Here is a 16381-nt window from a genome sequence, read left to right as displayed (position 1 = left end):
CTTTAGGGTTTTGTTAGAAAAGATTTATGCTGAGGTTGGCCATTGCTTTGCTCTGAGGCCGAGAGAATGTGACTTGCCTACAAGATTGTGTCTACACCAGGCATGGGCAAACTTGGGCCCTCCAGGTGTTTTGGACTTCAACTCCCACAACTCCTGACAGCCTCAGGCCCTTTCCTTTTCCCCTTTTATTAGGGATGGGGGCAGTGGTGTTCAATAACATTGGTAGCCATTGATTATGGATCTTCTTTTCTTATGCCATCGCTCTCCAACCCACAGGTGCCAACCTCACCCGATGCCAAGAGGACCGGATGGCGGCCCTCTCACAGTCCCGGCGCCAGGCTCACGGGACGTATGTCCCAGAATGCGACGAAGGAGGCTCCTTCCAGCAGGTAACAACCCACCTTTCTTTCCTTCCTTCCTTCCTTCCTTCCTTCCTTCCTTCCTTCCTTTCTTCCTTCCTTTCTTCCTCCCTTCTTTCCTTCCTATCTCCCTCCCTTCTTTCCATCCTTCCTTCCATCCTTTCTGCCTTCCTTCCTTCTTTCCTTCCTATCTCCCTCCCTTCTTTCCTCCTTTCCTTCCTTCCTTCTTTCCTCCCTATCTCCCTCCCTTCTTTCCATCCTTACTTTCATATTTTCTCCCTTCCTTGCTTCTTTCCTTCTTTTTCCTCCTTCCTCTTTTCCTTTCTTTCTTGCTCCCTTCTTCATTTCTTCCCTTATTTCCCTGTTCCCTTATCTTCCTCCCTTCTTTGCTCCTTTCTTTCCTTCCTCTTTCTTTCTTTCCCTCTCTCCCTTGTACGTTTTCTTTCATCCTTCTTACTTTTCCATTCACCTTCCTCCCTTTCTTCCTTCTTTCTCTCCCTCCTTTATTCGCTTGTTACCTCCCTCTCTTTTTCCTTTTCTTGTTTCTTTTCTTCTTTTGTCCATCCTTGCTTCCTCCTTTTTTTGCCACCTGCCTTCCTCTTTTATTTCCTTTCCTTCCATGCTTTCTTCCTTCCATCCATCTCCCATCCTTTCTATGTTCATTCTTTCCTTTCTACCTTCTTTCCTTCCTTACTCCTTTCTTCCTTTCCTTCCTAGCTACCTCTCTTACTTATTTTTACTTATTTTTACTTCCTTCCTCTCTCTCTTCCCTCTTTCCTCCCTTTCTACTTTCCCTTCCTCTCTTACTTGATTCTTTTCTTTTTTTCTTCCTTCCTTGCTCCTTCCCTCCTGCTTCCTCATTCTCTTCCTAATTTTCTTAACTAAGAGTTGCTTGAGAGTCAGATGTTTGTAACTCATGGACTGCCTGTGTGTATGTACGTATATGTATGTATGTGTGTATATATATACACTAGCCGTGCCCTGCCATGCATTGCTGTGGCCCAGTCTTTGTATATGTGTTTTGTGTGTATATATGTGCATATATATTTGTGTATATATGCGGTTTTGCACATGCTTTGTAATGTGTTTTTTATTTTTTTGGTTTTTTAAGTCTCTTCTGCTGTGTTTTCAGTGTTTTTATGAGTGATGGTCACTTGTTGGCCTGATAGATGTCTTGTGTCCAAATTTTGTGTCAATTCGTCCAGTGGTTTTTGAATTATGTTAATCCCACAAACGAACATTACATTTTATATATATACTAGCCATCCCCTGCCATGCATTGCTGTGGCCCTGTCTGTGTACATGTGTTTTCTATGTGTATATCTGTATATATGTGGTCATGCATTTTTTTAATTATTTTTTGGCTTTTAAGTCCCTTCTTTTGTGTTTTTCTGTGTTTCTATGAGTGATGGTCACTCACTGGCCTGATAGGCATATTGTGTCCAAATTTGGTATCAGTTCGTCTAGTGGCTTTTGAGTTATGTTAATCCCACAAACGAACATTACATTTTTATTTATATAGATACACACACACACACATATACATACACATACATACATATTATCTTCCTTGTTCTCTTGCTCACTCCCTTGCATATGTTCTTAACTAGGAGTTGTTTGCAAGTCGGATGTTTGTAACTCTGAGACGGCCTGTATTCTCTTCTCCCCGTCCTCTTCTTCTCCCATTCAGGTCCAGTGCCACAAACAGACTGGTTACTGCTGGTGCTCCACTCCAGAAGGGAAGCCCATCAGTGGAACCTCAGTCCTCAATGGGACCCCCAATTGCACAGGTACTTTCCCCACCCACATCCCCTACTCCTTGGGTATCTCTTCCTCTCCAGAAAAAGAAGGGGCTGTTGTAGTTCGGCCCATGATTGTGCTGGGTACTCATGTTAATGTGGGCATAGGTCATGGGGATTCTGGACCTGCTAGCCAACATGAGATTTTAAGTCCTGAAAATGAGCAGTCTGTGCCTCCAATAGTCTCATATTCCAAATGTTGCAGAGGAACTGTTCTCTAGGAAAAAGAGTTCAGAAGCTGAAATCCCAGGTGCAGAAAATAATGAGCTGTTCAGCAGTGGAACTCTCTGCCTCGGAGTGTGGTGGAGGCTCCTTCTTTGGAGGCTTTTAAACAGAGGCTGGATGGCCATCTGTCAGGAGTGCTTTGAATGCAATATTCCTGCTTCTTGGCAGAATGGGGTTGGACTGGATGGCCAATGAGGTCTCTTCCAACTCTTTGATTCTATGAGTTGCAAGATAATGAGTTGGTTGATAGGAGACTTAGATTTCGCAAACTTCGGGCTGCTCAGCAGAACCTCCAAAGATCACAATTTTATTTATTTATTTATGACATTTATATGTCGCTCTTCTGATTGGATGTAATGAAGCAGGTGAATGAAATATTATAGGTATCAAGACATACATGTTCTGTACAAATTGTTAATGGGAAGTGATAAGTATAAGAATGTTTAAACACTGAATATGTTAAAGCTACAATAAATGAAAAGTTTATGTGTGTGTGTGTGTGTGTGTGTGTGTGTGTGTATGTCGCTCTTCTCACCCCAAAGGGGACTCAGAGCAGCTTACAAGATATATATATATACGATATATTATATTAGCATACTACAATATCAGTATTATATATTACTATATTGTGCTATACCATTATATTGTAATACTATCTGTCCTTTGCCATGCATTGCTGTGGCCCAGTCTGGAAAATAAAGTAATGAGAAAGTGTTGGTTTCTAATATATGTAATTTCTTTCTGCTTGTGAGTAAACAGTATTTCTTGTTGTTTCTTTGTCAGTGTTGATGTGGAGATGTCTGGTTTGCTTATTCTGGAACATGCAACATATCATTGTTCTTCTTTAGGGGTCCCTTTCAAATCTATGATACTATATCTGTGTGTGTGTGTGTGTGTGTGTGTGTGTGTGTGAATCATATCTATCTATCTATCTATCTATATCTATGGCTGGATGGCTTTTTGTTAGGAGGGCTTTGATTACATTTTCTTGCCCTGGTGAAGTGAGCTAGACTGGATGGTCTTAAGAATTTTCTGTTCAGAATGCTCTTTGATTGTAGGTGAACTATAAATCCCAGTAACTACAACTCCCAAACTCAAGGTCAATGCCCACCAATCCCTTTGGGGCCGTTGGGAGCATAAATGTTACATACTAATGTTTTTTGTTCCTCTTGTTTTATTATCACTCCCACCACCTTCCCGTCTGAATCCTTAAAGGCTAATTCAGCCTCTAGAGCAGTGGTTCTCAACCTGGGGTCCCCAGATGTTTTTGGCCTTCAACTCCCAGAAATCCTAACAGCTGGTAAACTGGCTGGGATTTCTGGGAGTTGTAGGCCAAAAACATCTGGGGACCCCAGGTTGAGAACCACTGCTCTAGAGTCTCCTTAGTGTATATTACCACCCCTTTTTTCTTCTCTAATGTCGAGGAGTAAAATTCGTTGCCTAATTTTCTCTGTAACAAATGAGCGACATGTCTATGGGAAATATGGGTTTCTTGCAATGCTATTAAATTAAGAATTACCTTTCTTAATCTGATTGAATATTTTCTTTCTTTTTGAAGGAGAATTGAGACCATTCACGTTTTATTAATTACCCTTCTTAATCCGATTGAATATTTTCTTTCTTTTCGAAGGAGAATTGAAACCATTCACGTTTAAAGAAAAACATTTTATTTGTTTAATTGATTCCTTCATTGTCTGGTTCTGGGGGGGTCTTCTGATTCATCTTCAATAACTTCGGGCCTGTTGAAGGTGCTCATTGTCTGTCTGGGCATCTTCATCACGTCTTCCGGAGATTTAAAGCGTCTTTTCTTGTGTTTTCTTCCTGAAATGTCTTGCTTTGGGGAGGTCGAGTCAAGTTCCTTTTTTAATTCCTTGTAGAATTATTGAGCTTTTTCCTCAGAAGTTAACCTAGGACAAACTTTTTTTAAAACTCAGATTAGATGGGAAAGAAAACTGGTTTGTAACGACTTAATTATTTATCTTCCCCGAATTGCAGGATCCTACACAGTGCGGACTTCATGGCAAGATCCGAACTCTTCCCGGAGAGGTAAGGCTGAAATCTTTCACTTCTACATAGCATCCAACATTGTGTATATGTATTTTAATTAAGTTGTGCCCTGTCTCAAACCGTGAGGCAGGTAATTAATATTATTATTATTATTATTATTATTATTATTATTATTATTATTATTATTATTGGAAACACAACAAGATGGGACCACAGCAGACACTTTGTTGGCTGTTGCATTATTATTATTATTATTATTATTATTATTATTATTATTATTATTATTGGAAACACAACAAGATGAGTCCAAAGCAGACACCCTGCCAGCTGTTGTATTATTATTATTATTATTATTATTATTATTATTATTATTATTATTATTATACTCAGTATATAAGGCAGTTTAAAATGCCATTGTATGTCAGTGTAGATCAGCGTTTCTCAACCTGGGGGTCATGAGGGGGTGTCAGAGGGTCACCAAAGACCATCAGAAAACACAGTATTTTCTGTTGGTCATGGGAATTCTGTTTGGGAAGTTTGGCCCAATTCTATCATCGGTAGGGTTCAGAATGCTTTTTGATTTTAGGTGAACTATAAATCCCAGCAACTACAACTCCCAAATGTCAAGGTCTATTTTCCCCAAACTCCACCAGTGTACACATTTGGGTATATTGAGTATTCATGCTAAGTTTAGTCCAGATTTATCATTGGTTGAGTCCACAGTGCTCTCTGGATGTAGGTGAACTACAACTCCCAAACTCAAGGTCAATGCCCACCAAACCCTTCCAGTATTTTCTGTTCATCATGGGAGTTCTGTGTGCCAAGTTTGGTTTAATTCCATCATTGGTGGAGTTCAGAATGCCCTTTGATTGTAGCTGAACTATAAATCCCAGCAACTACAACTTCCAAATATCAAGGTCTATTTACCCCAAACTCCGCCAGTGAACACATTTGGGCATATTGAGTATTCATGCTAAATTTAGTCCAGATTGATCACCGTTTGAGTCCACAGTGCTCTCTGGATGTAGGTGAACTACAACTCCCAAACTCAAGGTATTTTCTGTTGGTCGTGGGAGTTCTGTGTGCCAAGTTTGGTTCAATTCCATTGTTGGTGGAGTTCAGAATGCTCTTTGATTGTAGGTGAACTATAAATCCCAGCAACTACAACTCCCAAATGACAAAATCAACCTCACCAGTATTCAAATGTGGGTGTATCGGGTATTATTATTATTGTTTACCCATTGGGGTCCCCATTGGTGGTCCCCCCCATTGGTGGTCCCCATTGGTGGTCCCAGAGCCCACCACGCTTTGCCCTCCATTGCTGTCGCGCTCTGATCTCCTCCGCTCTTTGGGAACAGAGTAGATGACACTGAACCCTCTGTAATAGTTGCCTTCGACCTCTTTTCCTCCCTGAACGCAGAGGAAGGCGTCCGGCCCCGGCCCACCGCCCCAAGCCCCCTGCCCCACAAGCAGGAAGGTAAGTCCCCCTTGTCTTGTCCTGTTTTCCCCATCTCCACCCTCACTTTGAACAGACCTACGAGCATCATTGTGGCACTTTTCTCCCCCTAGTATAAAGAATATTCCATTTTTGTGACTACAACTCCCATAATTCTCAGGCTGGGGATTATGGTAGTTGTAGTCCCCAGGTATTTGACCTCCCCCGGTACAAAAAGAGGGAAAATGTCCATTTGGGGGCACTACAACACCCATAATCCTCAGGCTATGAATATAGGCTGAGGATTATGGGAGTTGTAGTCCCCAGGTATGTGACCTCACCAATATAAAGAGAGGGAAAATGTCCATTTGGGGGGACTACAACATCTATAATCCCACAGCCTATGAATATAGGCTGGGGGTTATGGGGACTACAACACCCATAATCCTCAGGCTATGAATATAGGCTGAGGATTATGGGAGTTGTCGTCCCCAGGTATTTGACCTCCCCAATATACAGAGAAGGAAAATGTCCATTTTGAGGGACTACAACATCTGTAATCCCACAGCCTATGAATATAGGCTGGGGATTATGGGAGTTGTAGTCCTCGGGTATTGGACCTCTCCCAGTATAAAGAGAGGGAAAATGTTCATTTGGGGGGGACTACAACATCTATAATCCTCAGGCTATGAATATAGTCTGGGGATTATGGGAGTTGTAGTCCTCGGGTATTGGACGTCTTCCAGTATAAAGAGAGGGGGGATGTCCATTTGGGGGGGGGGGGCTACAATGCCCATAATCCCCCAGCCTATGAATATAGGCTGGGGATTATGGGAGATGTAGTTCTCAGGTATTGGACCTCTCACAGTATAAAGAGAGGGAGAATGTTCATTTTGGGGGAACTACAATGCCCATAATCCCCATCCTATGAATATAGGCTGGGGGTTATGGGCATTGTAGTCCCCAAGTTATTGGAACCCCCCAGAATAAAGAGGGGGATATGTCCATAGGTGGGGGTTATGGGCATTGTAGTCCCCAAGTTATTGGAACCCCCCCAGAATAAAGAGGGGGATGTGTCCATTTGTGGACTACAAATCCCATTTCCCCCATCTATGAATATAGGCTGGGGAATTATGGGAGCTGTAGTCCCGAAGATATTGGACCTCCCACAGTATAGAGGGAGAATGTCCATTTTGGGGGATGACAACTCCCATAATCCCCATCCTAGGAATATAGTCTGGGGGATTATGGGAGTTGTAGTTCCCAAGATACGGGACCTCCCACAGTATAGAGGGAGAATGTCCATTTTGGGGGACGACAACTCCCATAATCACCATTCCATGAATATAGGCTGGGGGATTATGGGAGTTGTAGTTCCCAAGTTATTGGACACCCCCCCCCCCCCAGGATAAAGAGGGGAGAACGTCCCTTTTGGGGGAACTACAACACCCATATTCATAGGCTGGGGGTTTATGGGATTTGTAGTCCCCAAGTTATTGGAACCCCCCCCCCCAGTATAAAGAGGGAGAATGTGTCCATTTGGGGACTACAACTCCCATCAATGTTACATTGTGCTAATATCCTTCCCATTCTCTATAGAAAGCCTGCCCCCTAGTGGAGATTTAGGTAAACATTGGGAATGTAGTTTTTTCCCCTGCCTTCCAATTTGTGTCAATCCTGAAACAACTCTATTATGGGGGCTGAGAGTATGTGACTCTCCCAAAGTCACTCGAGTGGCTAGTCCTCTTTGTCTGCTCTCCGTTCCCGATTGTTTCTGTCTGTCGGTGTCTATGTGTGCCTGTGCCTGCTTGTCTCTCTGCCCCACCCAGAAGGGACGTCGTTGCCGTTCTTGATTCCCATCATCATCCCAGATTTCAAGCCCAACCGAACGGTGAAGCAACCGAATGGTGAGTTTTCAACGATCCCTCGTTTCCTTCCTAATTAATCCTCTATCATCCCATCCTATTTTTTTGGTTATAGAATGTCCCGGTTCCTCTCCGCTCTTCCTCCTTTGTGCTCAGCTGGCTTCAATTGCTGCAAATCCTTTCATCTACACTGCCGTATAAAATCCAGTTTATCCGCTTCGAACCAGATAATATGATGCTGCATCTACACTACCCAGACTGTCTTCTTATCCCAGATTATCTTGCAGTGTGGACTCATATAATCCAGTTAATAGGAGATAATCTGGGTTCAGATCCTGGGATATAGGGCAATGTTGATCCAGCCTCGTATAATCCAGTTTGAAGCAGACAAACTGGGTTATATATGGCAGTGCAGATCCAGCCTCCCTTATCTGATTTGATAATCCAGATTATTAAATCATATAATCCACATTATCTGCTTCGAACTTGATTATATGTCTACACTGCCATATAATCCAGTTCAAATCAAATCAGATAATCAACATTATCTGCTTCGAACTTGATTACATGTCTACACTGCCATATAATCCAGTTCAAATCAAATCAGATAATCAATATTATCTGCTTTGAACTTGGTTATATGTCTACACTGCCATATAATCCAGTTCAAATCAAATCAGATAATCAATATTATCTGCTTCAAACTTGATTATATGTCTACACTGCCATATAATCCAGTTCAAAGCAGATAATCTGGATTTTATATGGCAGTGTAGATCCAGCCCTAGATAGGGCCTATTTTCCAACAGCATTATATGGCATGTAAACTGAACAATATGGGTCGACATAATGCAGTTTTGAATGGCATTATACGGCACGTAAACTGAACACTATGGGTCAACATAATGGCATTTTGGATGGCATTATATGTCATTAAACTGAACACTATGGGTCAACATAATGCAGTTTCGAACGGTATTATATGGCACTAAAATGGAACGATGTGGGTCGAAATAATGTAGTTTTGAACAGCATTATATGGCACATAAACTAAACGATATGGTTCAAAATGATGCAGTTTCGTATGGCATTATATGGCACTAAAACGGAACGATCTGGGTCGACATAATGCAGTTTCGAACGGCATTATATGGCACTAAAATGGAACGATCTGGGTCGAAATAATGCAGTTTCTTTCGGCATTATATGGCACTAAAATGGAACGATTTGGGTCGACATAGTGCAGTTTCGAACGGCATTATATGGCACTAAAATGGAACAATATGAGTCGAAATAATGCCGTTTCGTATGGCATTATATGGCACTAAAACGGAACGATATGGGTCAAAATAATGCAGTTTCGAACGGCATTATATGGCACGTAAACTGAACCATATGGGTCGAAATAATGCAGTTTTGAACGGCATTATATGGCACTAAAATTGAACGATGTGGGTCGACATAATGCCGTTTCGAATGGCATTATAGGCTTAAGGTGGGCTTGACTACTACGCTTTTGCTCCCTCCCCCTTGTAGACTACCCACCCTCCTGCGAACAGGAGCGTCGTGAAGCCATAGACGAGGCCCGGCAGCACCAGCAAGAGGGCACCTTCATCCCCGAATGCGAGGGGGACGGCACCTACAAGGCCGTGCAATGCCACCAGGCCACCGGGTACTGCTGGTGCGTGCGGACCGATACGGGGCGACCCGTTCCGGGGACGTCCACGCGGTCAGTATTCTGCTTCCAACCAAACCTCAAATCCAACATCATCAGAGCTGGAAGGAACCCCAAAGGCCATCTAGTCCAACCCCCTGACATCCTAATAATAATAATAATAATAGTAATAGTAATAATAATAATAATAATAATAATAATAATAATCTGTTTACTTTCAGAAACTTCCCTCCAGACTGTGAATCAGACGCAGCGGCCAAGAGCACGGAAATGGGTTCCCTTTACCGGGACCGAACATTACCAGGTGGGTCCAGAGATGAGACTGAGTATATTAAGGTGCATCTACACTGTTGAATTAACACAGTTTGACACCACTTTGCCTGCTATGGGATCTTAAGAATTGTAGTTTCACAAGCCTTCTTTGCTGCCACGTCAAACTACAATTGCCACAATTCCATAGCCTTGAGTCATGGCAGGCAAAGTAGCCTCAAACTGTGTTAATTCAACAGTGTAGATGCAACTTTAGTTCTGGATTAATAAAAGTTTACAGTCCTAATAGATGACTTTATTGACCTTTCTAGGTTGCCCTGGTCCCAAAAAGGCGGAGTTCCTCTCCAACCTGATCAAAGCCTTGGCTACGGATATGTTACAGTCGCGGATGATGCCTGTCCCGTACCGCAGGTAAAGGTGTTTACGAAGAAAACAATGACTGTCATTTGTTTACTATAGAACCATATAATGCAGCTCAATGCAGCTCTACGTAGTTCAAACAGCATCCTATACTTCAATACTGGCCAGATAATGCAGTTCCAAACAGAATTATATGGCTGGTGTAAATTTATTTGTTTGTTTGTTTGTTTGTTTACTATATTTATTATATTACCCGCAGGCGACTCAGGGTGGCTTCCAGTCATTGTCAGTGTAGAAACATATAAAGCAGCTCAATGTCATTCAAACTGCATTTATATGGTCCTAGACTCCTGGATAATATTTGTAAAGTTCGGACTAAAACCAGGAACGGATAGCCCAAGCATGATAGGAATTGGTCCTGCATCTTGTCCGTAGGCTTTCGGAGGGCTTGGGGGCCCCCGGCATGGATAATATTTGCAAAGTTTGGACTAAAACCAGGAATGGATAGCCCAAGTATGATAATAATTGGTCCTGCTTCTTGTCCATATGCTTTCAGAAGGTTTGCTGGGGCCCAGCATGGATGATACTTGTAAAGTTCGGACTATAGTCAGGAACGGATAGCCCAAGCATGATAGGAATTGGTCCTGCTTCTTGTCGATAGGCTTTCGGAGGGCTTGGTGGGCCCCGGCATGGATAATATTTGCAAAGTTTGGACTAAAACCAGGAATTGATAGCCCAAGCATGATAGGAATTGGTCTCACTTCTCGTCTGTAGGCTTTTGGAGGGCTTGGTGGGCCCCGGCATGGATAATATTTGCAAAGTTTGGACTAAAACCAGGAACGCATAGCCCAAGCATGCTAGGAATTGGTCCTGCTTCTCATCCGTAGGCTTTTGGAGGGCTTGCTGGGCCATAGCCTGGATGACACTTATAGAGTTCGGACTAAAACTAGGAACGGATAGCCCAAGCATGATAGTAATTGGTCCTGCTTCTTGTCCAAAGACTTTTGGAAGGCTTGCTGGGTTCCAGCTTGGATGACACTTGTAGAGTTTGGACTAAAGTCAGGAACGGATAGCCCAAGTATGATAGGAATTGGTCCCACTTCTCATTTGTAGGCTTTTGGAAGGCTTGCTGGGCTCTAGTTTGGATGACACTTGTAGAGTTCGGACTAAAACCAGGATCAAATATCCCAAGTTTCATAGTAATTGATCCTGTTTCTCATCCGTAGGCTTTCGGAGGGCTTGCTGGGCCCCAGCCTGGATGACACTTGTACAGTTCGGACTAAAACAAAGAACGGATAGCCCAAGCATAATAGTATTTGGTCCTGCTTCTTGTCCATAGGCTTTTGGAAGGCTTGCTGGGCCATAGCCTAGATGACAGTTGTAAAATTCGGACTAAAACCAGGAACGGATATCCCAAGCATGATAGTAATTGATCCTGCTTCTTGTCCATAGGCTTTTGGAAGGTGTGCTGGGCCATAGCCTGGATGACACTTATAGAGTTCGGACTAAAACTAGGAACGGATAGCCCAAGCATGATAGTAATTGGTCCTGCTTCTCGTCCGTAGGCTTTTGGAGGGCTTGCTGGGCCATAGCCTAGATGACACTTGTAAAGTTCGGACAAAAGTCAGGAATGGATATCCCAAGCATGCTAGTAATTGGTCCTGCTTCTCGTCCGTAGGCTTTCGGAGGGCTTGGTGAGCCCCAGCCTGGAGGAGCGCGCTGTGCGCTGGCAGTTTGTGCGCCTGGACAAGGACTTCAGCAACAGCATCAGCGAGCGAGAGCTGCGACCCCTCAAGCTGTACATGAAGAAGAACACCCGGCCCAAGCGCTGCGTCCGCAAGTTCCTGGACTACTGCGACTTGAATGAGAACAAGCTCATCTCCCTCCACGAGCTCAAAGGCTGCCTGGGGCTGAGTTAACCCCCCGGGTGGGTATCCCCCTTGACCCCCTGAGCCATATTATTATAGATGTGTGGAATTCAGAAACTGGATTATAGGGCAGTGTGGATCCAGCCTGAGTGCAAACTTCTTTGGGGCGTTTGAACTCATTTGCAATTGCATGCAAATTGCATGCAAAACGGTGTTGTGCCTCTGCTTGTAGTCTGTCCACGATCTTCCTGCAGCAGCTGCGGATGGGATCTATTGTTTCATCTGCTTCCTTGCAGAGTCTGCACTTGGGATCTGTCGTCGACTTTTCTATTATTATTATTATTATTATTATTATTATTATTATTAGAAACACAACAAGATGAGTCCACAGCAAACAAGATCACTATGCTGGTTGTTGTATTGGATCACACATCGGACATTTCCCAAGTGTCTAGGACTGTGTGACGTATTGGCAAATTATTATTATTATTATTATTATTATTATTATTACTATTATTATTATTATTATTAGGCATAGGAGCCCCTTCCACTGTTGAGTTTGGCAACCCAAACCTTGGGGATAAATTGTCCTTCGTTCTAGGAAACCCCATCCATCTCTGGCTGCCAATTTCCACCGCAGACAAAGAAGGAGACTATAATTCACATCTGAGCAAGGGTGTTGTGCCTCTGCTTGTAGTCTGTCCACAATCTTCCTGCAGCAGCTGAGAATGTGATCTATTGTTTCATCTGCTTCCTTGCAGTGTCTGCACTTGGGATCTGTCGTAGACTTTTCTATTATTATTATTATTATTATTATTATTATTAGATACACAACAAGATTAGTAAACAGCCAACAAGATCATTATTTATATTATTATAATTATATTAATAATAACACATTATTATTATTATTATTATTATTATTATTATTATTATTATTATTTGAAACATGACAAGATGAGTCCACAGCAGTTGTACTGGATCACATTACTATTATTATTATTATTATTATTATTAATATTATTAGATACACAACAAGATTAGCAAACAGCAAACAAGATCATTATTTATATTATCATAATTATATTGATGATAACACATTATTATTATTATTTGAAACACAACAAGATGAGTCCGCAGTAGTGGCTGTTGTACTGGATCACATTATTATTATTATTATTATTATTATTATTATTATTATTATTATTAGATACACAACAAAATTAGTACACAGCAAACAAGATTACTCTGCTGGCTGTTGTATTGTATCACACGTCGGACACTTCCCAAGTGTCTAGGACTTTGTGATGTATTGGCAAATAATACGTGCAGATCCCAGTAAGGTGGCAATTTTGCTAGCACCGATTATTTTTAAGTGCAGGCCAAGGTCTTGAGGCACTGCACCCAATTTGCCGGTCAACACTGGGATCCCCTTGGCGTGCAGATCCGAGTAGAGTGGCCTTTTGCAGCTGGCAGATGGTAATTTTGTCAGTGCCTATTGTTTTTAAGTGCAGGCCAAGGTCTTGAGGCACTGCACCCAGTGTGCCGATCACAACTGGGACCACCTTGACTGGCTTGTGCCAGAGTCTTTGCAGTTCAATCTTTAAATCCTCATATCGTGTCAGCTTTTCCAGTTGTTTCTCTTCTATCCTGCTGTCACCTGGGATTGCAACGTCAACAATCCATACTTTGTTTTTTAACACAATCGTGAGGTCAGGAGTCTTGTGCTCCAAAACTCTGTCTGTCTGAATTCGGAAGTCCCAGAGTAGCTTGGCATCTTCATTTTCTGTAACTTTTTCTGGCTTGTGATCCCACCAGTTAGTTGGGATTTGTGGCACAAGTTCCAATTAATCATCTGAGCAACGGTGTTGTGCCTCTGCTTGTAGTCTGTCCACGATCTTCCTGCAGCAGCTGAGGATGGGATCTATTGTTTCATCTGCTTCCTTGCAGAGTCTGCACTTGGGATCTGTCGTTGACTTTTCTATTATTATTATTATTATTATTATTATTATTATTATTAATTAGGCATTGCAGCTCCTGCCATTGTTGAGCTTGGCAACCCAAGCCTTCGGGACAAATTGTCCTTCGTTCTAGGAAATCCTATCTATCTCCGGCTGCCAATTTCCACCGCAGACAAAGAAGGAGACTATAATTCACTGGATTCAATGTGGATTGTTGTCTTCCTGGGAAACGGCTGAATTGGCATCGGCTCTCTTGGGGGAAATTGACATGGGTAACTCGAACCCGATTCCTTCCCCAGCAAAAATTGATTCTGCGTGGGAAACTCAAACCTAATGATACAACTTGACTCAATTTAATTCTACTTTTCTATGTTCTTATCCTCAGCGTTCAATATACATAGAGGTCCTTCCATTCTCCTTGGTCCATTTAATTGCACTTAGTTGCAAAATATAATAAGAAAAGCATCCATTCCCAAGGAAGGTTAGCACTGGAAAGTACAGTGTAAAGCCATAAAAAACAATTTGGAAGTTTGGGAAGTTACTTTTTTTTGGACCACGGCTTCTAGGATCCTCCATCTCACATTGCCAATGACCGAAAATCTGCAGAATATATCTCTAGATTATTATATTATATAATATTATAATAAATTGAATATAATATATAAATATAATAATATTTTAAAATATAATAATAATATATTTTATATATTAATATAATATAATAATACTAAATACAAAAATATTATCTAATAAAGAATAATACCAATAAATATAATATATAAATATAAAAATACTAAATATTAAAATATTATAGAATATTATAATAAATAGGATATAATATATGAATATAATAATATTTTAAAATATAATATTATTAATATATTTAATATAATAATATAATAATACCAAATACAAAAATATTAAGATATATTGATATAATAAATATAATATTAATATAATATATACATATAATAATATTTTAAAATATAATAATATATTTTATATAATAATATAATAATACTGAATACAAAAATATTATCTGATATAGAATAATACTAATAAATATAATATTAATATAATATAAATATAATAATACTAAATATAAAAATATTATATAATATTATAATACATGGAATATAATATATAAATAGAATAATATTTTAAAATATAATAATATATTTTATATAATAATATAATAAAATAATACTGAATACAAAAAATTATCTAATATAGAATAATACTAATAATAATACTAAATATAATATTATAATAATAATACTAAATATAAAATATTATATAGTATTATAAAAAATAGAATAGAATATAGAAATATAATAATTTTAACATATAATAATAATATAATAAAATAATATAATACTAAATACAAAAATATTATAATAATATTAAATACAAAAATATTATCTAATATAGAATAATACTAATAGATATAATATTAATATAATATATTAATATAATAATACTAAATATAAAAATATTATATAATATTATAATAAATAGAATATAATATATAAATATAATAATATTTTATATTATAATATAATATAATAATATTAAATACAAAATATTATCTAATACAGAATAATACTCATAGATATAATATTAATATAATATATAAATATATTTTAAAATATAATAATATATTTTATATAATAATATAATATAATAATAATACTAAATACAAAAAATTATCTAATATAGAATAATACTAATAAATATAATATTAATATAATATATAAATATAATACTAAATATAAAAATATTATATATATATATTATAATAAATGGAATATAATATATAAATATAATAATAATATATTTTATATAATAATATATTATAATAATACCAAATATAAAAATATTACCTAATATAGAATAATACTAATAAATATAATAGTAATATAATATATGAATATAATACTAAAATATAAAATATTTTTTCTTTATTTACTTCTAGCCGCCCCCTGTCACTTGTTGCTGTGGACCAGTCTGTGTATATGTGTGTTATGTCTGTATATATTTGTGTATATATGTGTGTTTGTGTATATATGTGTTATATAGTATTATTTATAATACTAATAAATATAATATTAATATAATATATAAATATAATACTAAATATAAAAATGTTATATAATATTATAATACATGGAATATAATATAGAAATATAATAATATTTTAAAATATATTTTAAAATATTTGTGTATATATGTGTTTTTGTGAATACATTCATGCTATTTTTGTTCTCTCATAGGCTTTCCAATTGGGGGAAATGGCGTTCTCCCCCCTCCACTGCATTCCCACCTTTCGATTGCAGACTCTTTGCACTTTAAAGAGAGACGGACTGGACTTTCGGCCGAGAAGATGGACATCCCTTTCGGAAAATTGGAGGAAACCCGTCGCTGCCAGTCGACCTTCCGTTTGCTCGTTGGCTTTCAACTTTTCGATAACCAAAACCCTGCAGGAACCACCTATCTTCGAGAATAATAATATTCATAATCAATAACACAATACTGTAATCTTGGCTTGATTTTGTAA

General features: G+C 39.0%; 1 protein-coding gene across 1 annotated transcript in view; it reads left to right on the top strand.

Moving 5' to 3' along the window:
• The window catches only part of LOC132782152 (SPARC-related modular calcium-binding protein 1-like), a 58124-nt gene that overhangs the window by 41582 nt on the left and 161 nt on the right, over positions 1-16381 (top strand). The window contains exons 3-12 of the mRNA XM_067461001.1: positions 277-389; positions 2050-2149; positions 4379-4429; positions 5811-5867; positions 7655-7732; positions 9227-9419; positions 9587-9669; positions 9947-10046; positions 11674-11922; positions 16098-16381. The exon at positions 16098-16381 is cut by the window's right edge and continues 161 nt beyond it. Of these exons, the coding sequence (XP_067317102.1) occupies positions 277-389; positions 2050-2149; positions 4379-4429; positions 5811-5867; positions 7655-7732; positions 9227-9419; positions 9587-9669; positions 9947-10046; positions 11674-11914 (1016 nt within the window). The 3' untranslated portion in view covers positions 11915-11922; positions 16098-16381. The remainder of the gene's footprint in view (positions 1-276; positions 390-2049; positions 2150-4378; positions 4430-5810; positions 5868-7654; positions 7733-9226; positions 9420-9586; positions 9670-9946; positions 10047-11673; positions 11923-16097) is intronic.

The sequence above is a fragment of the Anolis sagrei genome, chromosome X (assembly GCF_037176765.1).
Source record: "Anolis sagrei isolate rAnoSag1 chromosome X, rAnoSag1.mat, whole genome shotgun sequence".
NCBI classification, from domain to species: Eukaryota; Metazoa; Chordata; class Lepidosauria; order Squamata; family Dactyloidae; genus Anolis; species Anolis sagrei.
The sequence above is the reverse complement of the archived record's forward strand: the minus strand, read 5'-3'. Positions and strand labels throughout refer to the sequence as shown.